The sequence below is a fragment of the Phytophthora sojae genome (genome assembly GCF_000149755.1).
Source record: "Phytophthora sojae unplaced genomic scaffold PHYSOscaffold_6, whole genome shotgun sequence".
In the NCBI taxonomy this organism is placed as follows: Eukaryota; Oomycota; class Peronosporomycetes; order Peronosporales; family Peronosporaceae; genus Phytophthora; species Phytophthora sojae.
This window is the reverse complement of record NW_009258120.1, coordinates 3,859,927-3,882,225: the sequence shown is the minus strand read 5'-3', so window position 1 is coordinate 3,882,225 and position 22,299 is coordinate 3,859,927. Positions and strand designations below refer to the sequence as shown.

The window sequence follows — 22,299 nt, the reverse complement described above, 5'->3', positions numbered from 1 at the left end:
CAAGCACCTTCATTAGCTCCATCCACATCGTACTCGTAAATTTCGGGTCTCTGTCGCTCACAATAGCCGAGGGCAGTCCATGGTTGCGGACTACGACATCAAAGAAAATTCAAGCAGTATCCGCCGCCGTTGCCGTAGTGTGCGTGGGTGCGTACTTAGCTCGTTTGTTCAGCAGGTCGACAACAACCATTATAGCGTCATAGCCCTGCGAAACCGGGAGCCCAGTGATGAAGTCCATCCCGACGCTTTCCCAGCACTCCTCTGGAATCGGAAGCGGCATCAATCGGCCGTTCTTGCGCAGGCTGCTAGACTTAAAGCGCACGCACGTTGCGCAGCTCTGCACGTAGACCTTCACGTCGTTTTCCATCCCCGGCCAAATATACCACAACGCTAGCTTCTGCTGTGTGCGCCGAATGCCTGCATGGGCCGCGGCTGGTCCATCGTGCGCTTCTGCGATGAGGTCCGTACGCAGTGGCTGGTCGTCCGGCACGCAGAGGCGATGCACGCGCGCCTCCGATTGGTGCAGAAAGAGAAGTCCATTTTCCATGCGCACTTTGCCCACTCCAGCAATGTCTCTGAATGCGGGAGCTTGACGCTTGGTCATATCGCGGTATAGTGGGTCCTGGCGATAGGCTCGGAGAGATTGTTGCTTGGTTTTCTTGTCCACTTCGATGGTTACCGTCGATAGTTGAGATGCTTTGAGCGTAGTTACGGCTTGTGGCACTCCGATAGACCGCGCAACCGCTCTCTCACCCCCGTAGACCACGAATAAGACTCAAATCGCGGAGGGAAAGTTCCTCCAGCAGCAGCACGTCCTCGACAGGTTCCAGAAGACGCCTGGCCCGACCGACGCACGACGCCACGCACGAATGCACTGCGAGGTTCGACTGGGGTGTGGCTGGAATAGAAGCGCTGCGTATAGCGGTGGCGCTCTCCACACGGGACAGCGCGTCGGCGACCACGTTGCTTGATCCCTTGACGTGGTACAGTACAAATGAAAATTGCCCGAAAAAATCCAGCCAACGAGCGAGCTTGCCTGAGACTTTAGGGTGCGAGAGGAACCATTTGCAGGCGGAATTGTCTGTGAAGACGTCAAACTTGACACCATGGAGGTAATGACGCCACTTCGACAGTGCCAGCTTGATGGCAAACAACTCCTTCTCATGAGCGGGCCAATTGATCTCGTGACGGGACAGTTTCTTGGACAGGAACGCTACGGCATATTCCACACCATCATGCTCCTGAGCGAGCACCGCACCGCAGCAAAAGCCGGACACGTCCGTGGTCACCAGGAACCGCATGGAGTAGTCGGGTAGCTTGAGCACCGGGGCCTTTTGCAGCGCAGCCTTCAGGTGTAGAAACGCCTTGTGCTGACGGTCCGTCCACGTCCATGAGGCGTCTTGCTTGATCAATTCACTGAGAGGAAGTATAATTTGCGCAAACCCACCAATAAAGCGGCGGTAATATCCACATAACCCGAGACAGCTCTGCAACGTCTTCGCAGACGTAGGAGTAGTCCACTCCTCGATGGCACGGGTCTTGCGCCGGTCCGCCTGCAGTCCTGCCGCCGTCACTGTGTGACCCAAGAAGTCCACAGACAGGCAGCCGAACCTGCACTTCGACATCCGAGCGTAGAGCTACTGAGCGCGCAGAACCTCGAATACAGCGGCCAAGTGAGCAATATGCTCCGCCTCCGTCCGCGAGTAAATGCACAAGTCGTCCAAATAAAACACCACAAAGTCAAAACTGCCAAAGAGCATCCGCATTAGGCGCGACCACACGCCAGGCATTCCGCTGAGGCCCATGGGGGGCCACGCACCACTAGTACGTCTCTGACTCCGTCCTGAACGCTGTGTACTTGCGGCTGGAGGGCTCGACGCGCATCTGGTGGTAGCCCTGCGCCAAGTCAATCGTCGTGAAGAGTCGGCAGCCTACCATTCGGTCGGACAGCTCCTCAATTCTTGGGAGAGGGATTTTAGGCACTTCCGTTTGAGAGTTCACATACCGGTAATCCATGACCCACCGCACGGGTAGCGACGCATTTCCCGTCCGAACCCATTCTGCCTTAGAAGGAGCCTCGCCCGTGACCGGATCCTTCTTTGGCACCGCGAAAATGCTCGATATCCAGGGCGAGTCAGACGTCTCGATCCATTTTTTGCGCAGCAACTCATCGACAAACAGTTTAAGGGCGTCGTGCTCGGTCTTCGACAGCCGAAATGGTGCGCGTGGACTGGGACGCGCGTCGGGCTTCATGGTCAGCCCAAATTCCACCGCACGCGATACTGGTAGCTCATTGGGCAGTTCCTTGGGGAAGCAGTCAGCGTAGTCGTGGAGCAAGCGATCAATTGCGGTCGATGTCCATTGCTCATCTAGACGCCCTTGGCTGCCATTGTCGTTGCCGAGCGGCGCAATGTCCTTGGCCTTGCCAGACACTGCGCCACCGCTGATCCAGTCATCTTCGTCGTCCTCGAGGGCATCCTTGACGCTGACCGGGTTACACGTCGTCTGGCCCGCCGCCTCGGCTTCCTCGGCCATCTGGAAGAACCGCTCCGCATCGTCAATTAGCCACCAGGGGTCCAATAGATCAAAATCGAGAATAACCTCATGCGTGCGCCAATTAATGGTCGGATTGAAGCGAGAGAACCACGGCTTACCCAAAATAACGTCGTGCGCAGCGGGGAGGTCCCACTCCGAGAATAACATATCCGGGAGACAATACCCCCCTTCAAGCATAATATCGGCTTTCACCTCGTTGACCCACTGCGCGTCGGTGACCGAACCGTCGAAAAGCTCTGCGATAGCCTTCTTGCGCTGCACCACTTGCGTAGCTAGGCCCTCGCGCATCACGTTGTGGTCGGCGCCGCTGTCCAACAGAATCTTGACAGGGGTGCCGTTCACCTTGCCCTTCTTGACTAGCAGCCGATGTGCCATCCGGTCTTCGTCCTGGCGGGCAGCGCTGCTCATCCCAGCTGCGTTGATAGTCATCGCTTCAAACAACTCTGTCTCTGCGTCGGGCTCCTCCTCCTCGTAGGCATAGACTCGGTGGCTTGGTGTAGCAGTTGTTTCGCCGTCGCCACGAGGCATGCGAGCGTCGCGCTGGCGCTGGTAGCTCTACTGCTGGTGTTGCGGCTGGCAAAGAGGTCCTCGCTGGCCACTGCGCTTCCGGCACTGAGCCATCCGGTGCCCTGGATCCTTGCAAAAGAAGCATAGATTGCGTCTCTGGCACTCATCCCTCGAGATAACTCGGTCGTACCCTATGTCCATGGGCTCAGGTTGGGGCTCTCGAGCCGGGGCGCGATTCGGGTTGCGGCCAAAGCCTCCAAATCCGCGATGGTCATTGGCTCGTTGAGAGGCAGATCGGGAAATCCCTCGAGATCCATAAAGCTGGGTAGGATGCGCACGCTCATACGTTTACGGCTTCGTGCACCGTACTGCACCGGCGATACACAACCTCGGAGCGAGTCTGTGACACAAGGCCACGCGTAAAGAGCGTAATCTTGTCGAGCTTGCCCATGTCCTTGACGCGGCTGATCAGCTGGCGATACTTAGTCACGTACTCAGTCAGGTCACGGCACTCACGCTGTTTGAGTTGGTCCAGCGAGTCGCGCAAGCGCTCCTGTAAGACGGGTGGAATAAACTCGCGCCGCAACGCCGCTGCGAGCGCCGTGATGTCGGCAATCTCATGCTGCTGCGTGATGTACCAGGTAGCAGCTTGCCCCGTTAGGTTAGAAACCATGATGGCCAGCACACGCTTGCGGTTATCTTCGTGCGTGTAGTCGATGTTCTTAGCCTCAAAGAAGAGCCTGGCTTGATCCAGGAACAGCTCCAAGCTTTCGCCGAGCGAGCCGCCATAGTGCGGCATGCTAATGCCTTCCACCCGCCGCTCCGCGGGTGGCTTTTCTCAATCTTCTCCATCAGCTCCTGCTGTTTGCGCAGGACCGTGGTCACCTCTGCCAACACCTGGGCAGCTACGTTCGCGTCCATTTTCACTTGACGCTCAGAGGGCTTCAGCACAGCTCTGTCTGCGAGCACGACGGTACAACGCTTACTTCCTTTACTGGGGCGTGCTTCTCACAGCTCTGCGGGCACGACGGCAAAGCGCAACCCCGACTTCAACTTTAACTTGGTGTGCACCACACAAAATTCGGTCCGATTGTGTCCGATGGTGTGGTCCACAATCCCTCCGGGACCGAGAGCAAGTGCTACGAAATTTGGAGTTCGTGCACAGCGCAGCTGGAAGGAGAGGGGAGTGAAGCGAAGCAGTAGGACAGTTGTAGAGTAGTCGTCGGGTTGGAGAGGAGGTTGGCTTGTTGCTTTTGAGGCAAATGGAGAAGTGAATTGATTCTTAGCTCGAAAACTAACAGATTGCTGGCAAGCGAGCACTACAGCGGGAAGCTACACTAGAATCTGGCCTCGCATACAGTTTTCTTCATATAACTAGCACACCTACAGCAGCAACAAGAATCTTAGAGACAGCATTGGCGCAAACAATCGCGTGCTCGTGAAAATTCCGTCTCAAAGTCGGAGGCGCCCAGCAGCTCCTGTCGGAAGGAGGTCTTTTGAGTAGAAAGTAGATTCGCCCGCAGCGGGCGAGGCAGTGTGGGTGGCGCAATCCCTACACTGGACCTGAGCGTGTGTGAAGCCGCTCGCTCTGTAGAGCAAGCACGTGTGAGAGCTATGAACAGCGTCGTAGGTCGACAGATGAGGTGTGAACACGCATTTTTTTTCATTGCAGTGCAGATGAAGGCTCGTATGGCAAAACTATTGAACCTCAGAATAGGCAAGATGTTCCTCTTCAAGGTGCAAACCTTGTAGACCTTTACTTGCCGTCATGGGTGATAGGTATTGCAATACATGTAGCAACAATGATAGCAACAGCAGAAAGAAATGGACTTCGTAATATGCACCGAGTGGTAACTGACGCCAAGCCTGTTCCAATGTGACTCGATCACTTGATCCCGAGCTGCGACTTGCAGTCTTGGCAGTACCATTTTCCTTGTGGCTGGTCCGTGAGTCCGACGCAGCCGAAGTGAAACCACTCGTACTTGCAGTCGTCGTTGTCGCAGCCCACCATCTGCCCGAAAGACACGCGCCGACAGCTGCAATAAATAGGTTCGTTCGGGTCGATGGGGAGGTCCTCGGAGGCCAGCAGCACCGGCCCCGCCGCAGCAACAGGCACAGCCACAGCGGCCTCAGCCACCGACCGCTTCCTGGAGGAGCTGGAGCCGCCGCCCGAGGCCTTGGAGACCGCGGGCGTCCCTGACTTGTCCTTAACGCTGCTGGACGTGCTGTTCTTGCTGCGGACGCTGGTGACATGGGGCGTCACGTGGCTCTGCTGACCTAACTGCGTCACTGAGGCCGCTGCCACCTTCTGCTTCTTGCGCTGCGGCCTGCTGTCCTCCTGGTACTCGCCGCTGTTCTTGAGCAGCGACGCGTAGTTCTCCAGGTCGCGGTCCAGGCGGCGGATGTGGTGGTCCACGATGTCGTAGCTCTGCGCGGCGATGGCCACCTTCTCGTCCAGCTTCTGCACCACCAGCGCGTGCTTCTCCTGCAGCTTGGCGATCTCGTCGTCGGCCCCGATGAGCTCGCGCAGCTCCTGCTCCGTGGGCTCACCTTTTGTCGAATCTGCGCACCTTTCGAGCACCTTTTGTCGCGCACCGGTTAAGTACGCTTTTTGGCTCTCCTTAAGTTCGTCGAGGAGCGGGTAGGACGACTGCACAGGGAGGCGGAGGGAGAACGAAGGGTTAGAACGGGTAGAACGGGAGCGAGGGATGTAGAACACACACGCACGAACCTTGTCCAGCTCCCGCATGAGGTCGAAGTTGCGCTTGAGCTCCGACGGCAGCAGGTACATGCTCTCGAGGTAGTCCTCCACGTAGGTGCCCATGGTGGCCAGGAGTGTGACTTGAGTTCAGTATGAACAGACGGCAACAAGTTGTTGGAATCGTACTTAGGAAGCATTCTCTGTGTGGTCACGTTTTGGTCCGAAAAGACTTCAACTTTAAAGTTGCCTTTTTACTTGGTCTTCTTCTTGTCAGTTTTCTTATTCTTGTCGCTTGAGGGTTTCTTCTTGTCCTTTGCGCCTGCTTTGCTCGCTCGCTTCTCGGCCGTCTTCGTGCTATCCTTCGTCTTCTTCTTGGCTGCAGCGTCCTTGGTCTTGGGTTTAGCTTTGGAGTCCGCCGTCTTGCTCTTGGTAGTCTTCTTCACTGCCTCCTTCTTCGTTGTCTTCTTCTTATCATCCTTTGGCCCAGACTTGGTCTTGCCCTTCTTTTCCTTCGCCATGTCCTTCCCTTTGGCTTTGGCTGCGGCCTTGCTGCTCTTGCCCTTGTCCTTCTTGTCCTTGGCCGTCGTGGGCTTCCTCTTAGCCGCGGTCTTCTTGCCTTTCTTGCCCTTCTTGCCGTCCTTGGCGTCGTCGTACGTCTCGCGCCAATTCGGGTCGCCCTCCTTTGCGATGGCGACGGCTGCGTTCTTCTTCTTTAGCTTGCGGCGCATGCGCTTCATGGCGTAGCGCTCCATGGCTGCGCGTTTGCGGCGCTTTCGCCACTCCATCAAGAAGCCTGCGAGCAGGACAAAACCTACACTAGAGAGACCTATGATGAGGCCCCAAGGCAGCGGGCGCTCGTAAACCCAAGTGTGCTCATTGCGACCATCCTCAAACGTCTCATCCACGTTGCCAGCAGGGTCTCGCGCTCGAACGCGCATTCGGAAGGTGCCCGAGTCCAGCCAGCTTTCGAAGTCCACCTCGCCTAAAGTGAGGGTCCAGTTGCGTACGACGAGCTGCTCTACCGTGTCGAGTAAATAGTACTCGAACACGCAGTACGGTTTGTCGCTCTCGAACTTGAACACCGTATCGGAGCTGCCACTCGAGGGCACCAACGTGAACTGAGCGCGCGGACGACGCGCATCGCGGTACCAGACGTCGTTGTCGTAGTAATCTGGAGCTGTGAGACCACCAAGGAGAAGGACACGGCGCTGGAAGATGGCGCCGGCATGGCCAGAGCGCGGCTTGGGTCTCCACTGGCAGATGCTCTCCTGGGCGTCGACGAATACGTCACGAAGGACTTGAACCTGATCGACTCCGAGGACGTCAGCCCAGCGGAGACGGCCAGTTGTTGCGTCCGTCACCTTTGAGCCAATATGAGAGCAGCCGTCCCAGTTCGTCTCATCCTCGGTTGTCGTAGTTTGAGCTGCTGCCGCCTCTGCGTCGCCGTTGGCTCCTTGAATCACCTTCACATTGGCGTATTCGGCTCCTTCGTACTCTGTTGGCTGTACAGTGCATTGCTCCACCACCAGCTCAGCCAGGGCGATGTAGTCACACACAGGCATGAGTTGTCGTAAAGCGAGTGTTTGGTCGAACGACAGGCTGGTGAGGTCCATGATCGTGTTGACCCCAGCCACTCCTAGTGCCACTGCGTCCGCGTCCACCATCGTTCGGAGATAGGACACATCGCTGGTTGGACGTACATATTCAGCGAACGCAGTGTCCGATGAATAGTCTTTGATCCAGTCGGTGTCCCCTCCCTTCCAGACCCAAACGTCCTCCAGCGTCCGCTCTGCATCCTCGCCAAACATCAAGATGAGCTGGTCGTCCGGATCGTCGCCTGAAGTTTGGTCAGGCGCACCAGGTAGAACGAGTCCCACGTGCTTCGCTCGTGGCGTCCAAGGTGCCGCCTCCGTCACTTGGGTCCACGTAGACCCCGTAGCACTCACCCACACGTCGTTCAGTAGCTCCGTCTCCGCTTCTCCAGTCCCCTCCTTGGTTTGCGAGGCACCGGTCCGTCCACCGAGGATGTAGAGCAGCGACTTGAAGACCACCAACGAGTGCTCCCCACGAGGCGAGAACTCGGCATGACGCGTGAGCATCTTCCAGTGCTGGCCGTCCGTGGACATCCAGATATCGTTCAGGTAGGATCGATAGCCGCCACCGCATGCGAATTCCTCGCCGGACGGACGCTTTCGAGCGTTTTCTTCGACACCACAGTTCCCCAACTCGACGAGCGCGTAGCCTCCGGACAGATACAAGGCGTCATCGAACACTGTCACAGCGTGGAATTCACGTGGTGACCACATATTGCAGACGCAGAATCCCGTCGCCGTAGCTTCATCCACTTGACACGATGCGTCGCCCTCGCACTGATCGTCATCTTCACACTGTAGCTCCGGGCGTGTGGCCTTGTGCACCAGAGAACGTTGAGGGTAAGCGCATCCTGGAGTCACCAGTTTCCACGAGGAACCAGAGTCACTACTGCGCCACACGTCGTTCTTCAGCACGGCGAACTCGAGCCAGCGGACATTGACTGGAGCCATGGTGCCAGGCCCCGTACCACCGCGTAGCTGTGACTGAGGGACTGGAAAATGCTCACGCGCCCGACCCCCGAATACGAACAACTCGTTCTGGAAGGCGAGTGCCACGAAGTTCCGTCGTGGAGAGAACATATTATCTGCGAGGTAAGCTCCAGGAGGTTTTGTGGGGTCGTCGCATCCCGAGGGTGGATTGACTGCCCAGGCCGCTGCAGCGCATGAAATCCACTCGGAGTAAGTGATGCCTCGCGGAGGACGCTTCCCGTTATTCGTCTGCAGCCAGGTTACATTCGCCACGATTTGGGGCAGCGGATCTCCCCACTTCGTAGTCTTGAGGATATTCGTCTGGACGTTCCAGGTCGGCCCCGTTGTACTCCACACGTCGTTGCGCATGGCACCTCCACCCGGGTATGCGCGTAGATCTTGGGAGCCCTGCACATTGGAGTCTCCTCCCAGCACGAATAGTCTCGCCTTTTGCCCTGTAGAGCGCACGTAGTCGTCACTGAAGTCCAAAGCTGCCACTGCATGGCCGTGGCGACTTGTCCAGGGGGTGATTTCTCTCACCGCGGCATTCGTGTGTTTCGCGCCGCTGACCTGGGCCCAATTCGCTGCGTGCGTACGATGGAACGAGCCTAACGAGATAATTGCGATCAGCCAGGAAGACCATCGATGCCGAGTCATATGGAGTCACAAGAGAGAATGCCGCTGTTGGCATTGAAAGCAGCAAGCACCGCACCACTATTTCAAGCGCGAGATGCATTCCATTTTCGGATGAGGGTGAGAATGAATAACCCAAGCTGAGTGAGATATTATCATGGGCATTCCTTACTTAACTTCAAACTAAAAGCGCAGTCCGTAGTAGCGGGAGAAGACGATGGAGGCGAACATGAGTGCGTCAATGCGGTCCAGTGCACCGCGAAATCAATTTGCCTGAACCCTTCACCCCCGCAGCTCGCTTCAACAAACTTAAGTAAATCTCGTAATCGACCACTGTGATGATGGTGCACGTCACTTTCGTGCCAAACGACCCCGGGAGATTCAGAATATCCGAGGCCAGCCACCGCCATAGCCACAATATTAAAGACAATCGCTCGCAGTGTGCCTTCATAATTCTTGTTCTAGTGACGAGCGAGCAGGTTGTAAAACGGGTAGTTGAAGAAAACGAGAGCCTTGCCGACTAGGTAAGTGCCCGTGTCGGATGCCCACACAATAGCTAGCAGCGCGATCAGCAGTTTCCGGTAGAGGATTTGAACATCGTCATTCACGAAGGATTCGAGAATCGAGAGACTGCCGGTGATGCACACCACCAGCCCCACCACACCCAGCATGAACGTCACAAATGCTTGAGCGTTGCTGCGTGACGACGCAAGGCGAAGCACGAGAACAACGAGAAACCCAATGAGGAAAACGTGTGACGTAGTGATGGCGACGTTGCAGCCCCTTGGTTCAAAATAAGCTTACAGCGTGTCGCTATTGAATCTCGAGCACCAGGTCACCCTTCCTTGGGGCCCTCCATCGTCTCCAGCCGCGTTAGAATCCTCAACCGGATGCGGTTGGCCAGGCAAGCGTACGCGTACGAGCAGGTGCTGGCCAAGAAGCTGCAGACTGTCGTAGTAGCGAAAGCCAATGACGACCAGAGGAACGCCGTCACGGCCGGCACCGTCCAGAGTACGCTCTACACCGCATTACTTTGAGTACAACGCAAGAACTCGGCGGAGCAACTGCAGCGGGACGATACGTATACTCAAGTTTACTTCGAGAAACAAATCTTTACGCGATTAAGTACCATGTTCATTATTTCGCTATTATATTTGTGGTCTCATAGCAAACAGTGCAATGACTCCAACATTAACTGCGGTGAGTACACTCATTAGCAGACGCAGGTAGCGAAGCAGCGGTGCGCCTTCATCCACTAGACTTGCAAACATTGGTACTTCTTGAATCCCTTCGAACGCACAGGCGATAAGGTCAGCAGTCAGGCCTGTGGCCAGTTGAACGTTTGCCGCGAGTAACTGGGTGTCTGTTGCCGAAGACATGTAGCCCAAGTCGTACCGCGGATGGGAGCGGAGGGTGTAGAGCATTGCAACAGCTAGTCCGATGGAAATGTATTTCCCATGCATGTCGGCGTAAATTTCAGCGGCATGCAACCGAAGCCTGTAGTTCTTCCAGTCGAGAAAGCGCGAGTACTCGGCTCGTGCACGAATAGCATCGCGTGCTTCCAGTCGAGAATTGACACGGTGAAGTAGACGCTTGATGATCCGCGAGTTGGCTAGTCGAGACGAGAGCGTGTAGCGGAGATAAAACATCTTCGTCACTCGGAAGAGGACATCGAAGAGCACGAGAGCCAACGAGCTGGAAATAATCGACGAACTGTTGACACCTTTTTGCATGAACACGAGTCGGATCGGAGTGTCGATGCAAATGGTGGGTACCGTCATAACAGTGTGCACCATACGCGCTGAATGGCGTTGTTGTGTGCGATTCAGTTGTAGTCTCTTCGCCGCCTCTTGTAGTGCGAGCTTAAGCGCTTGGCTGGCTCCAGCGAGAAGTATCGCCTGCCACCGTTCATGCAGCGATAAGGCCGCTACGGTGTGAAGAAATAGGAAAGCTATGTGGAATGTGGCCACCGGCAGAGCTTGAGCTCGGAGTAACTGGAACATAAGCTCGCCCAACTTCACTATTCGTCGAGGCCCCACGTTCTTAGAATGGGCGATGGAGAAATCCACGGTAGGTTTTGCCATCGCAGGTCCAATTACACTGAGCGGTGCCGGCGTTACGGACGCCCTTGGGAGGAAAACAAGTGATCGACGCACTGTCCGAATGAGTTTGAGCCGCAAATGCACCTCTGCATACATAACGTACGCGTAGCTGGTCGCACACAACACGTAGACGTCAATTCGCCCATACTTGCGGTAATCGACCCGATAAAAACGTAGTAATTCCATGAAATATGCGCCACTAGACACTGCCATAGCGAGAGGAACACTTGTCGAAATCACATTTCGCGCGAGAAGTCTCGAAAACCCAGGTGCGTTTGGATCGAGCGACCAAATTCCGGCTGAAAACGTGAAAAGTCGATTCCCCACAGTGAAGGACTTCGTGACGAGGTGAGCCAAGCATGCGATTAGAACAAAGTAGAACCCCACAACGGCGTCAAACTCGGCTGATGCCATGGAAGTTGTAAATACTGGAGCCGACCACATCGACGACGACCAAACCGGAATGAAAGGAGACCACAGAGGGCCAACCGCGTAAAAAACCACAGTAATCCAGGCACAAAATATACTCGGGATGCAATTTACCACCACAAGACGCATAACCTGCAGCGCATCAATCCACGTCTGCGCTCGGAACAGGTTCTTCTGAATGAGCTCCGCTACGTTTTGAATCTCCATGTACGCGACCGTCTGAGCGTCTCCAGTTGACCGCCGACGACGAGTATGGTGGTGGGGAGCTACAGAAGTCACGGCTGGTACTTGTGCCACACGGGGGCCGACTGTGGTCGGGTTAGCGTCGTCATCGGAACTCCCAGACGTGAAGGTCTCCGTGGGAGACGCAACTGTCGTTGGACGACCCCATGCCTCTCGGCGCAATGCTGTGACTGCACGCGGACTTCTTACCAGGGTATGAGGTTCGTCCATCGATTCATGAAGCTGAGAGCAAGCTAATACAGCAGCGAAAACAAGAAGCAACAGTTCCCATGCACTAGTTTCATGTTGAAGTATTTCAAAATAGCTGCGGTGGTGCTAGTATTGTCAATCAAAACCGGACTGATAAGAGCATGAGGCGCCTGTCGTTCTCCTTTTAGCTGGCTGCTTGACTGGCTAGTGACCGGACTTGAGTAGCTTAACAAACCTGTCCCTGTAGTTCTCTTGCCTTCGTTGCGTCGATAGTGCTCTCCACACCCACACTGTTGGGGAACTCTCCCCTTGCATGTAGAACGGCTTCGCCAGAGAATGGAGATGTCGAATGCGCGCTTATCACCGGGGTCGTGGGCAGTAGAAGCCATCGGAATGTACAACAGCCGTCGGATCAATCTCCACTCGCTTCTCAATTGGGAGTGAATCTTTGTACAGTGCTGGTGCACTGAACGGGCCTGCTTGGTTGCGTCGGGATACTCGGCTGTTCATAAAGTGGTGCCTCACTTCGCTTGGGAACACCATGGACGAACTTGTGATTTAAAAAACAGCCCCACACTCCGTATCCCGCAAGCAGGACATCGGACACTACGAAGCCAAAAACCTAGTAAACACGTCGATTAGCCTGAGAAGGCTATACCGTAATTCCAGAGTGAGCTGAGATTCTCAGCTCACTCTGGAATTACGGTATTTTTGCTTCTTGGATTTTGTTTGCGGCTTCCTCTTGCGTGGGCGCTGTTGTGGTGGTCGCAAGTTCACGGCGACAGCATGTCGTCGAATTGTCGCTACCGGTAAACCAGCGCTCTCAGACTTTGTTCCGAAGGTACATCCTGCCCATGATGCAAGTGTATTCGCTCCCGTTGGAGCATGCGTGCCGCCTCAATACGACGCCAACATGCATTAATTAATACAAGCACATACACAGACGCTGCTTGCTCAGTTGCTCGCCGCCCTGTTCACGCCAGGCCTTTCTCTCCGTCGCTGGCCATCATCCAGGATCGACAATCCAACATGCGCCGTGTGGTGCCGCGCCGCGTTAAACCAATCGGAGCGCGTGCGTGGCATCAACAACTCGCGAGTGTTAAGCCCGAGGTGAGGTGTGGGGTGTTGTTGGGTACCTAACTTCCTCATGCCACACGCCCGTTCCCACGCTTGGGAACCGACGCGCTTCAGCCTCAGGCTCACTTCAGATTCGCTTCGCCTCCCCGCAAGACCAACCAACAACTCCATCTTAACCTCAACATGCTGGGCCGCCAGCTCGTCACCGCGACCAAGACGGCGCGCAGCACCAGCGCCGCCTGGTGGAAGCGCGCCGCGTCGTCCCTGGACCCCGTGCGCCAGGACGACGTCAAGAAGCCCGAGAACTTCCAGCTCGTCATCGTGGGCACGGGCTGGGCCGGCTACCAGCTCTTCACGCAGTGCCGCAAGCACCTGGTGGACATTGAGGAGAACGTCGGCCGACCCGTGGACCTCGTGGTCGTCTCCAAGCGCAACGTACGTCTGTCTCCACTGCAATAGCCTTGATCAACTATGGCTGGCTTACCGACGGTGTGTGTATCAACTGCAGCACTTCCTGTACACGCCGCTGCTGGCCAGCACGACCGTGGGGACGCTCGAGTTCCGCTCCATCATCGAGCCGCTGCGTGACAGCATGTTCAGTCACGAGAGCGACTTCCACCTGGCCAACGTGCAGGACGTAGATCCGGAGCAAAAGGTGCTCAAGGTGGAGTCGGCCATCAGCGACGCGAGCCGCCACCGCAAGTACGACATCAAGTACGACGCGCTGGTGCTGGCGTGCGGCTCGCGCCCGCTGACCTTCGGGCTGCCGGGCGTGGAGGAGCACGCCTTCTTCCTCAAGGAGATCAGCCACGCGCAGAAGATCCGCAACCGCATCCTCGAGAACTTCGAGGCGGCCACGCAGCGCGGCGTGACGCCCGAGGAGAAGCAGCGGCTGCTGCACTTCGTGGTGGTGGGCGGAGGCCCCACGGGCATCGAGTTCTGCGCCGAGCTCTACGATCTGGTGCTGCAGGACCTCGTGCACAAGTACCCGCAGACGTCCAAGTACCTGGGCGTGACGCTCGTGGACTCGGGCGAGATCCTCAACGGCTTCGACAAGCACCTGCGTGCTGTGGCGCTGCGCAAGATCCAGAAGCGCAGCACGATGGAGATCGTGAAGAAGAATTGCATCGAAGTGACGGAAGAAGGCGTCACGGTCGAGGGCGGCGAGAAGATCCCTGCCGGACTCGTGGTCTGGACTGCTGGAGTGGGTCCCAATGAGCTCACCAAGTCGCTAACGGTGTTCGAGAAGAGCAAGCGCGGGAACATCCTCACTAACCAGTATTGCCAGGTGCTGGGCGCCGCTGAGGTCGAAGAGAAGGCCCCGTGGGGAATGCCGCGCCGCTCGAACGTGTTCAGTATCGGCGACTGTGCTGAGATTCTCGATTATCCGCTGCCAGCTACGGCCCAGAAGGCGCAGACGCAAGCCAACTACCTTACGTCGCTGCTTCGAGGCAAGAACCCGACGCCGGCCAAGCCGTACGCATTCCAGAGCAAGGGTATGATGGCGTACTTGGGCTCTTACGAGGGCCTTTTCGAGGCCCACCCCCGCGACGACGACAGAATCACGCTCAGCGGGTGGAAGGCCTGGTTCCTCTGGCGTAGCGCGTACTTGACCAAGCTGGGAAGCTGGCGGCTCCGGATGCAGGTGCCGCTGGACTGGCTTAAGGCGATTCTCGTAGGCCGTGACGTGTCCAAGTTTTAGACGGGCAGGCTACATTAATAAACCCCTCTCTGAACCCCTTGCGGCGGTTGCTATGTGCGATGCTACCTCTCCGTTACCGAAATGATTCGATTCCAGTGCTCAAGTGGCGAAGTGAAGCGTACAAGTCGGAATCTGCATGGCCGCGCACCTCGTTTCAGGCCAAAACTTCTGCGTGTATGACGGTGGCTCGTTGTGTTACCGACATCGACTTCTGCTCCGCAAGCTGCTGGTGAACAAAATTTGGAGCGAAGTTGCGTGCCGATTTAAGGCGTGGAAGGCGTTTTGCAGTCGGTCTCGTGTGTTTTTGCATCGGCTACTCGGAGTCGATCAAAGGCAGCGGCGCCGATGTGCGTTTTCTCGATGGAAGATAATGGTTTATTCCCAGCAGCTCAGCGAGCAAGCAGAAGCACTCGTCGTTGTCCGTCGTAGCCACCAAGCAGCGAAGGTATGGTCTCATATATACATTAGACAGTAATCGCTGCATTGTACTAACACTGTGAACGACCATTTATCCAGAAATTGGCGCGGGCTCTGACGAAACACGATAAGCTATTCGTGCTGTCTGTTTGGGTGGGATGGAGATCTTGGCATCGTAAACAGCGCTGCGCACTCTTTCAACGAGTCGCGATGTGCCAGTACAGAAGGCGATTTCGTCAGTGGTTTGAGTTTGCGAGCCAGTCGATAGCTCGTCGTCGGCAAAGAGTGCAGCAAGTTCGAGAAATGCTGAACGAAGCTGTCAACTTCTCGGTCACGTCGGCTGAGTTTGCTTGTGCTCCCAATGCTACGGATGATGACGCAAATGATAAACACAGCACAGTTGCCAAAGCTCTGACGAGGTGCTTCGACGCCGTGCACCGTCTACATCAACGACAAGAGCTCGCCGGAACATGGAGCCGCTGGTATAAGGTCGGCATGGAAGAATCGCAGTGTACTGCTTCTCCAACTCATTCAGACTCGACAGGGGAAAAACAGATAATCCATCAGGTCAGCTTCGACGCCCGCAACGAATAGCGAGGCGGTTTCGGTGCGCGTCTTCAGCACAAATCAAAGCAAGGAAGGCCCCCCGATAGGTGTGGAGGTAGTATCAAATGTTAGTACTCATATCATATGAGTCATAGTATATGACTCATATATTGTGCTTTGCATCCAGTTTGCCCTACTACAGTAATCTGCCCGAGTAAGGAACGCCTGATATATATAAAGACGCAGAATATATAAATTGATGTTAGGTTGAGTTTGCTTTTCCAATGTACTGATTTAGTTATTTCAAAATCAACTGAAGAGCAGCTTTACCTACGAGTCCGGAATGATTCCAACAGTGGAGAGGGTGTGTTGTGGTGCGTGGGAGGTGTGTGTGATGCGTTTCTGGTGGTGTGGTGTTTGGTTGTTGATTTGGAAGGTGGTGAAAAAGTGGTCGCTGCGTTCGGTTGTAAGAGCCCCTATAGCTCAGTGGTAGAGCACCCGCTTAGTAAGCGGAAGGTCGGTAGTTCAATCCTGCCTGGGGGCAAATTCCTTGCAATCGCTTCACGATGGCGCGTGCTGGTGCCGTTCGTGAGCGAGGCGTGCGTCACGCCGTCTTTGCTTCGTTTTGCTCGCCTCCACGTCTCCCTTCTCTCCGCTTATTTTGGGCCGGCACCTGGATTGCCGCAGCCACCACTGCCTCCTCATAGCACTGGCTACAGCATACCCGCCTCAGCGTCCAAATAACCGTCTGTGTGGACGACCGCGCTTCTTGCTTTGTCGCTTTGTTCTCGGTGATCCTTGAAAGCCGCTCCGTTCCGGCACCGAGCCGCTGGGTCTTCCGGGCCGTCCGATTCCCGATTGGCCCGCAGCTCACGTTCGCTTGTTTGGCTGGATGACCGAAATGCCCAGTCTCCTTGGGGTTTGCTCTGACTGTCCAAAGCTGTATGATCCGTTTGCGGTTTGGTTCGTCGGTTGCATCGCGGAGTACACGTGTGCGGTGGGCGTGTGAGGCGGTTCGTTGTGCGAAAAGACCGCTTCGTGGGCTGCGTCTGCGACCGCAGCGAGAGGGTGTCCTGAGCTGGGTCGATCAGCGAGAGGTGGTGTATCTCGGCGGTGCGTGGTCGGCGGCGACTGGTAGTGCGTGAGAGGGTGTGTTGTGGTGCGTGGGAGGTGTGTGTGATGCGTTTCTGGTGGTGTGGTGTTTGGTTGTTGATTTGGAAGGTGGTGAAAAAGTGGTCGCTGCGTTCGGTTGTAAGAGCCCCTATAGCTCAGTGGTAGAGCACCCGCTTAGTAAGCGGAAGGTCGGTAGTTCAATCCTGCCTGGGGGCAAATTCCTTGCAATCGCTTCACGATGGCGCGTGCTGGTGCCGTTCGTGAGCGAGGCGTGCGTCACGCCGTCTTTGCTTCGTTTTGCTCGCTCACGTCTCCCTTCTCTCCGCTTATCTTAGGCCGGCACCTGGATTGCCGCAGCCACCACTGCCTCCTCATAGCACTGGCTACAGCATACCCGCCTCAGCGTCCAAAAACCCGTCTGTGTGGACGACCGCGCTTCTTGCTTTGTCGCTTTGTTCTCGGTGATCCTTGAAAGCCGCTCCGTTCCGGCACCGAGCCGCTGGGTCTTCCGGGCCGTCCGATTCCCGATTGGCCCGCAGCTCACGTTCGCTTGTTTGGCTGGATGACCGAAATGCCCAGTCTCCTTGGGGTTTGCTCTGACTGTCCAAAGCTGTATGATCCGTTTGCGGTTTGGTTCGTCGGTTGCATCGCGGAGTACACGTGTGCGGTGGGCGTGTGAGGCGGTTCGTTGTGCGAAAAGACCGCTTCGTGGGCTGCGTCTGCGACCGCAGCGAGAGGGTGTCCTGAGCTGGGTCGATCAGCGAGAGGTGGTGTATCTCGGCGGTGCGTGGTCGGCGGCGACTGGTAGTGCGTGAGAGGGTGTGTTGTGGTGCGTGGGAGGTGTGTGTGATGCGTTTCTGGTGGTGTGGTGTTTGGTTGTTGATTTGGAAGGTGGTGAAAAAGTGGTCGCTGCGTTCGGTTGTAAGAGCCCCTATAGCTCAGTGGTAGAGCACCCGCTTAGTAAGCGGAAGGTCGGTAGTTCAATCCTGCCTGGGGGCAAATTCCTTGCAATCGCTTCACGATGGCGCGTGCTGGTGCCGTTCGTGAGCGAGGCGTGCGTCACGCCGTCTTTGCTTCGTTTTGCTCGCCTCCACGTCTCCCTTCTCTCCGCTTATCTTAGGCCGGCACCTGGATTGCCGCAGCCACCACTGCCTCCTCATAGCACTGGCTACAGCATACCCGCCTCAGCGTCCAAATAACCGTCTGTGTGGACGACCGCGCTTCTTGGCTTGTCGCTTTGTTCTCGGTGATCCTTGAAAGCCGCTCCGTTCCGGCACCGAGCCGCTGGGTCTTCCGGGCCGTCCGATTCCCGATTGGCCCGCAGCTCACGTTCGCTTGTTTGGCTGGATGACCGAAATGCCCAGTCTCCTTGGGGTTTGCTCTGACTGTCCAAAGCTGTATGATCCGTTTGCGGTTTGGTTCGTCGGTTGCATCGCGGAGTACACGTGTGCGGTGGGCGTGTGAGGCGGTTCGTTGTGCGAAAAGACCGCTTCGTGGGCTGCGTCTGCGACCGCAGCGAGAGGGTGTCCTGAGCTGGGTCGATCAGCGAGAGGTGGTGTATCTCGGCGGTGCGTGGTCGGCGGCGACTGGTAGTGCGTGAGAGGGTGTGTTGTGGTGCGTGGGAGGTGTGTGTGATGCGTTTCTGGTGGTGTGGTGTTTGGTTGTTGATTTGGAAGGTGGTGAAAAAGTGGTCGCTGCGTTCGGTTGTAAGAGCCCCTATAGCTCAGTGGTAGAGCACCCGCTTAGTAAGCGGAAGGTCGGTAGTTCAATCCTGCCTGGGGGCAAATTCCTTGCAATCGCTTCACGATGGCGCGTGCTGGTGCCGTTCGTGAGCGAGGCGTGCGTCACGCCGTCTTTGCTTCGTTTTGCTCGCCTCCACGTCTCCCTTCTCTCCGCTTATCTTAGGCCGGCACCTGGATTGCCGCAGCCACCACTGCCTCCTCATAGCACTGGCTACAGCATACCCGCCTCAGCGTCCAAATAACCGTCTGTGTGGACGACCGCGCTTCTTGCTTTGTCGCTTTGTTCTCGGTGATCCTTGAAAGCCGCTCCGTTCCGGCACCGAGCCGCTGGGTCTTCCGGGCCGTCCGATTCCCGATTGGCCCGCAGCTCACGTTCGCTTGTTTGGCTGGATGACCGAAATGCCCAGTCTCCTTGGGGTTTGCTGTGACTGTCCAAAGCTGTATGATCCGTTTGCGGTTTGGTTCGTCGGTTGCATCGCGGAGTACACGTGTGCGGTGGGCGTGTGAGGCGGTTCGTTGTGCGAAAAGACCGCTTCGTGGGCTGCGTCTGCGACCGCAGCGAGAGGGTGTCCTGAGCTGGGTCGATCAGCGAGAGGTGGTGTATCTCGGCGGTGCGTGGTCGGCGGCGACTGGTAGTGCGTGAGAGGGTGTGTTGTGGTGCGTGGGAGGTGTGTGTGATGCGTTTCTGGTGGTGTGGTGTTTGGTTGTTGATTTGGAAGGTGGTGAAAAAGTGGTCGCTGCGTTCGGTTGTAAGAGCCCCTATAGCTCAGTGGTAGAGCACCCGCTTAGTAAGCGGAAGGTCGGTAGTTCAATCCTGCCTGGGGGCAAATTCCTTGCAATCGCTTCACGATGGCGCGTGCTGGTGCCGTTCGTGAGCGAGGCGTGCGTCACGCCGTCTTTGCTTCGTTTTGCTCGCCTCCACGTCTCCCTTCTCTCCGCTTATCTTAGGCCGGCACCTGGATTGCCGCAGCCACCACTGCCTCCTCATAGCACTGGCTACAGCATACCCGCCTCAGCGTCCAAATAACCGTCTGTGTGGACGACCGCGCTTCTTGCTTTGTCGCTTTGTTCTCGGTGATCCTTGAAAGCCGCTCCGTTCCGGCACCGAGCCGCTGGGTCTTCCGGGTCGTCCGATTCCCGATTGGCCCGCAGCTCACGTTCGCTTGTTTGGCTGATGACCGAAATGCCCAGTCTCCTTGGGGTTTGCTGTGACTGTCCAAAGCTGTATGATCCGTTTGCGGTTTGGTTCGTCGGTTGCATCGCGGAGTACACGTGTGCGGTGGGCGTGTGAGGCGGTTCGTTGTGCGAAAAGACCGCTTCGTGGGCTGCGTCTGCGACCGCAGCGAGAGGGTGTCCTGAGCTGGGTCGATCAGCGAGAGGTGGTGTATCTCGGCGGTGCGTGGTCGGCGGCGACTGGTAGTGCGTGAGAGGGTGTGTTGTGGTGCGTGGGAGGTGTGTGTGATGCGTTTCTGGTGGTGTGGTGTTTGGTTGTTGATTTGGAAGGTGGTGAAAAAGTGGTCGCTGCGTTCGGTTGTAAGAGCCCCTATAGCTCAGTGGTAGAGCACCCGCTTAGTAAGCGGAAGGTCGGTAGTTCAATCCTGCCTGGGGGCAAATTCCTTGCAATCGCTTCACGATGGTGCGTGCTGGTGCCGTTCGTGAGCGAGGCGTGCGTCACGCCGTCTTTGCTTCGTTTTGCTCGCCTCCACGTCTCCCTTCTCTCCGCTTATCTTAGGCCGGCACCTGGATTGCCGCAGCCACCACTGCCTCCTCATAGCACTGGCTACAGCATACCCGCCTCAGCGTCCAAATAACCGTCTGTGTGGACGACCGCGCTTCTTGCTTTGTCGCTTTGTTCTCGGTGATCCTTGAAAGCCGCTCCGTTCCGGCACCGAGCCGCTGGGTCTTCCGGGTCGTCCGATTCCCGATTGGCCCGCAGCTCACGTTCGCTTGTTTGGCTGGATGACCGAAATGCCCAGTCTCCTTGGGGTTTGCTCTGACTGTCCAAAGCTGTACGATCCGTTTGCGGTTTGGTTCGTCGGTTGCATCGCGGAGTACACGTGTGCGGTGGGCGTGTGAGGCGGTTCGTTGTGCGAAAAGACCGCTTCGTGGGCTGCGTCTGCGACCGCAGCGAGAGGGTGTCCTGAGCTGGGTCGATCAGCGAGAGGTGGTGTATCTCGGCGGTGCGTGGTCGGCGGCGACTGGTAGTGCGTGAGAGGGTGTGTTGTGGTGCGTGGGAGGTGTGTGTGATGCGTTTCTGGTGGTGTGGTGTTTGGTTGTTGATTTGGAAGGTGGTGAAAAAGTGGTCGCTGCGTTCGGTTGTAAGAGCCCCTATAGCTCAGTGGTAGAGCACCCGCTTAGTAAGCGGAAGGTCGGTAGTTCAATCCTGCCTGGGGGCAAATTCCTTGCAATCGCTTCACGATGGCGCGTGCTGGTGCCGTTCGTGAGCGAGGCGTGCGTCACGCCGTCTTTGCTTCGTTTTGCTCGCCTCCACGTCTCCCTTCTCTCCGCTTATTTTGGGCCGGCACCTGGATTGCCGCAGCCACCACTGCCTCCTCATAGCACTGGCTACAGCATACCCGCCTCAGCGTCCAAATAACCGTCTGTGTGGACGACCGCGCTTCTTGCTTTGTCGCTTTGTTCTCGGTGATCCTTGAAAGCCGCTCCGTTCCGGCACCGAGCCGCTGGGTCTTCCGGGTCGTCCGATTCCCGATTGGCCCGCAGCTCACGTTCGCTTGTTTGGCTGATGACCGAAATGCCCAGTCTCCTTGGGGTTTGCTGTGACTGTCCAAAGCTGTATGATCCGTTTGCGGTTTGGTTCGTCGGTTGCATCGCGGAGTACACGTGTGCGGTGGGCGTGTGAGGCGGTTCGTTGTGCGAAAAGACCGCTTCGTGGGCTGCGTCTGCGACCGCAGCGAGAGGGTGTCCTGAGCTGGGTCGATCAGCGAGAGGTGGTGTATCTCGGCGGTGCGTGGTCGGCGGCGACTGGTAGTGCGTGAGAGGGTGTGTTGTGGTGCGTGGGAGGTGTGTGTGATGCGTTTCTGGTGGTGTGGTGTTTGGTTGTTGATTTGGAAGGTGGTGAAAAAGTGGTCGCTGCGTTCGGTTGTAAGGGCCCCTATAGCTCAGTGGTAGAGCACCCGCTTAGTAAGCGGAAGGTCGGTAGTTCAATCCTGCCTGGGGGCAAATTCCTTGCAATCGCTTCACGATGGTGCGTGCTGGTGCCGTTCGTGAGCGAGGCGTGCGTCACGCCGTCTTTGCTTCGTTTTGCTCGCCTCCACGTCTCCCTTCTCTCCGCTTATCTTAGGCCGGCACCTGGATTGCCGCAGCCACCACTGCCTCCTCATAGCACTGGCTACAGCATACCCGCCTCAGCGTCCAAATAACCGTCTGTGTGGACGACCGCGCTTCTTGCTTTGTCGCTTTGTTCTCGGTGATCCTTGAAAGCCGCTCCGTTCCGGCACCGAGCCGCTGGGTCTTCCGGGTCGTCCGATTCCCGATTGGCCCGCAGCTCACGTTCGCTTGTTTGGCTGATGACCGAAATGCCCAGTCTCCTTGGGGTTTGCTGTGACTGTCCAAAGCTGTATGATCCGTTTGCGGTTTGGTTCGTCGGTTGCATCGCGGAGTACACGTGTGCGGTGGGCGTGTGAGGCGGTTCGTTGTGCGAAAAGACCGCTTCGTGGGCTGCGTCTGCGACCGCAGCGAGAGGGTGTCCTGAGCTGGGTCGATCAGCGAGAGGTGGTGTATCTCGGCGGTGCGTGGTCGGCGGCGACTGGTAGTGCGTGAG

General features: G+C 56.8%; 5 protein-coding genes and 8 non-coding genes across 13 annotated transcripts; 9 read left to right on the top strand and 4 right to left on the bottom strand.

Moving 5' to 3' along the window:
• Positions 1-3,403: 3,403 nt before the first annotated feature.
• Positions 3,404-3,862, bottom strand: PHYSODRAFT_511244 (hypothetical protein; the record flags this gene model as incomplete). The annotated part of the gene is made up of 1 exon (XM_009533260.1): positions 3,404-3,862. The coding sequence occupies one exon, from the start codon at positions 3,860-3,862 to the stop codon at positions 3,404-3,406; it is 459 nt and encodes a 152-aa protein (XP_009531555.1).
• Positions 3,863-4,948: 1,086 nt separating this feature from the next.
• Positions 4,949-5,887, bottom strand: PHYSODRAFT_511954 (hypothetical protein; the record flags this gene model as incomplete). Its single annotated transcript, XM_009533259.1, has 2 exons — positions 4,949-5,713; positions 5,795-5,887. The coding sequence occupies 2 exons, from the start codon at positions 5,885-5,887 to the stop codon at positions 4,949-4,951; spliced, it is 858 nt and encodes a 285-aa protein (XP_009531554.1).
• A 128-nt stretch (positions 5,888-6,015) lies between these two features.
• PHYSODRAFT_335799 (hypothetical protein) lies at positions 6,016-8,982 on the bottom strand (the record flags this gene model as incomplete). Its single annotated transcript, XM_009533258.1, has 1 exon — positions 6,016-8,982. The coding sequence occupies one exon, from the start codon at positions 8,980-8,982 to the stop codon at positions 6,016-6,018; it is 2,967 nt and encodes a 988-aa protein (XP_009531553.1).
• Positions 8,983-10,106: 1,124 nt separating this feature from the next.
• PHYSODRAFT_303398 (hypothetical protein) lies at positions 10,107-12,310 on the bottom strand (the record flags this gene model as incomplete). Its single annotated transcript, XM_009533257.1, has 2 exons — positions 10,107-11,965; positions 12,157-12,310. 2 exons carry the CDS (start codon positions 12,308-12,310, stop codon positions 10,107-10,109), a joined length of 2,013 nt encoding a protein of 670 aa, XP_009531552.1.
• Positions 12,311-13,181: 871 nt separating this feature from the next.
• PHYSODRAFT_547440 (hypothetical protein) lies at positions 13,182-14,741 on the top strand (the record flags this gene model as incomplete). The annotated part of the gene is made up of 2 exons (XM_009533256.1): positions 13,182-13,433; positions 13,507-14,741. 2 exons carry the CDS (start codon positions 13,182-13,184, stop codon positions 14,698-14,700), a joined length of 1,446 nt encoding a protein of 481 aa, XP_009531551.1. The 3' UTR covers positions 14,701-14,741.
• A 1,394-nt stretch (positions 14,742-16,135) lies between these two features.
• Positions 16,136-16,207, top strand: PHYSODRAFT_t1218. Its single transcript has one exon. It is a non-coding gene; the product is annotated as a tRNA-Thr (tRNA).
• A 713-nt stretch (positions 16,208-16,920) lies between these two features.
• PHYSODRAFT_t1219 lies at positions 16,921-16,992 on the top strand. Its single transcript has one exon. It is a non-coding gene; the product is annotated as a tRNA-Thr (tRNA).
• Positions 16,993-17,703: 711 nt separating this feature from the next.
• Positions 17,704-17,775, top strand: PHYSODRAFT_t1220. Its single transcript has one exon. It is a non-coding gene; the product is annotated as a tRNA-Thr (tRNA).
• A 713-nt stretch (positions 17,776-18,488) lies between these two features.
• Positions 18,489-18,560, top strand: PHYSODRAFT_t1221. Its single transcript has one exon. It is a non-coding gene; the product is annotated as a tRNA-Thr (tRNA).
• A 713-nt stretch (positions 18,561-19,273) lies between these two features.
• PHYSODRAFT_t1222 lies at positions 19,274-19,345 on the top strand. The gene has a single exon. It is a non-coding gene; the product is annotated as a tRNA-Thr (tRNA).
• Positions 19,346-20,057: 712 nt separating this feature from the next.
• Positions 20,058-20,129, top strand: PHYSODRAFT_t1223. Its single transcript has one exon. It is a non-coding gene; the product is annotated as a tRNA-Thr (tRNA).
• A 713-nt stretch (positions 20,130-20,842) lies between these two features.
• Positions 20,843-20,914, top strand: PHYSODRAFT_t1224. Its single transcript has one exon. It is a non-coding gene; the product is annotated as a tRNA-Thr (tRNA).
• Positions 20,915-21,626: 712 nt separating this feature from the next.
• Positions 21,627-21,698, top strand: PHYSODRAFT_t1225. The gene has a single exon. It is a non-coding gene; the product is annotated as a tRNA-Thr (tRNA).
• The last annotated feature ends 601 nt before the right edge of the window (positions 21,699-22,299 follow it).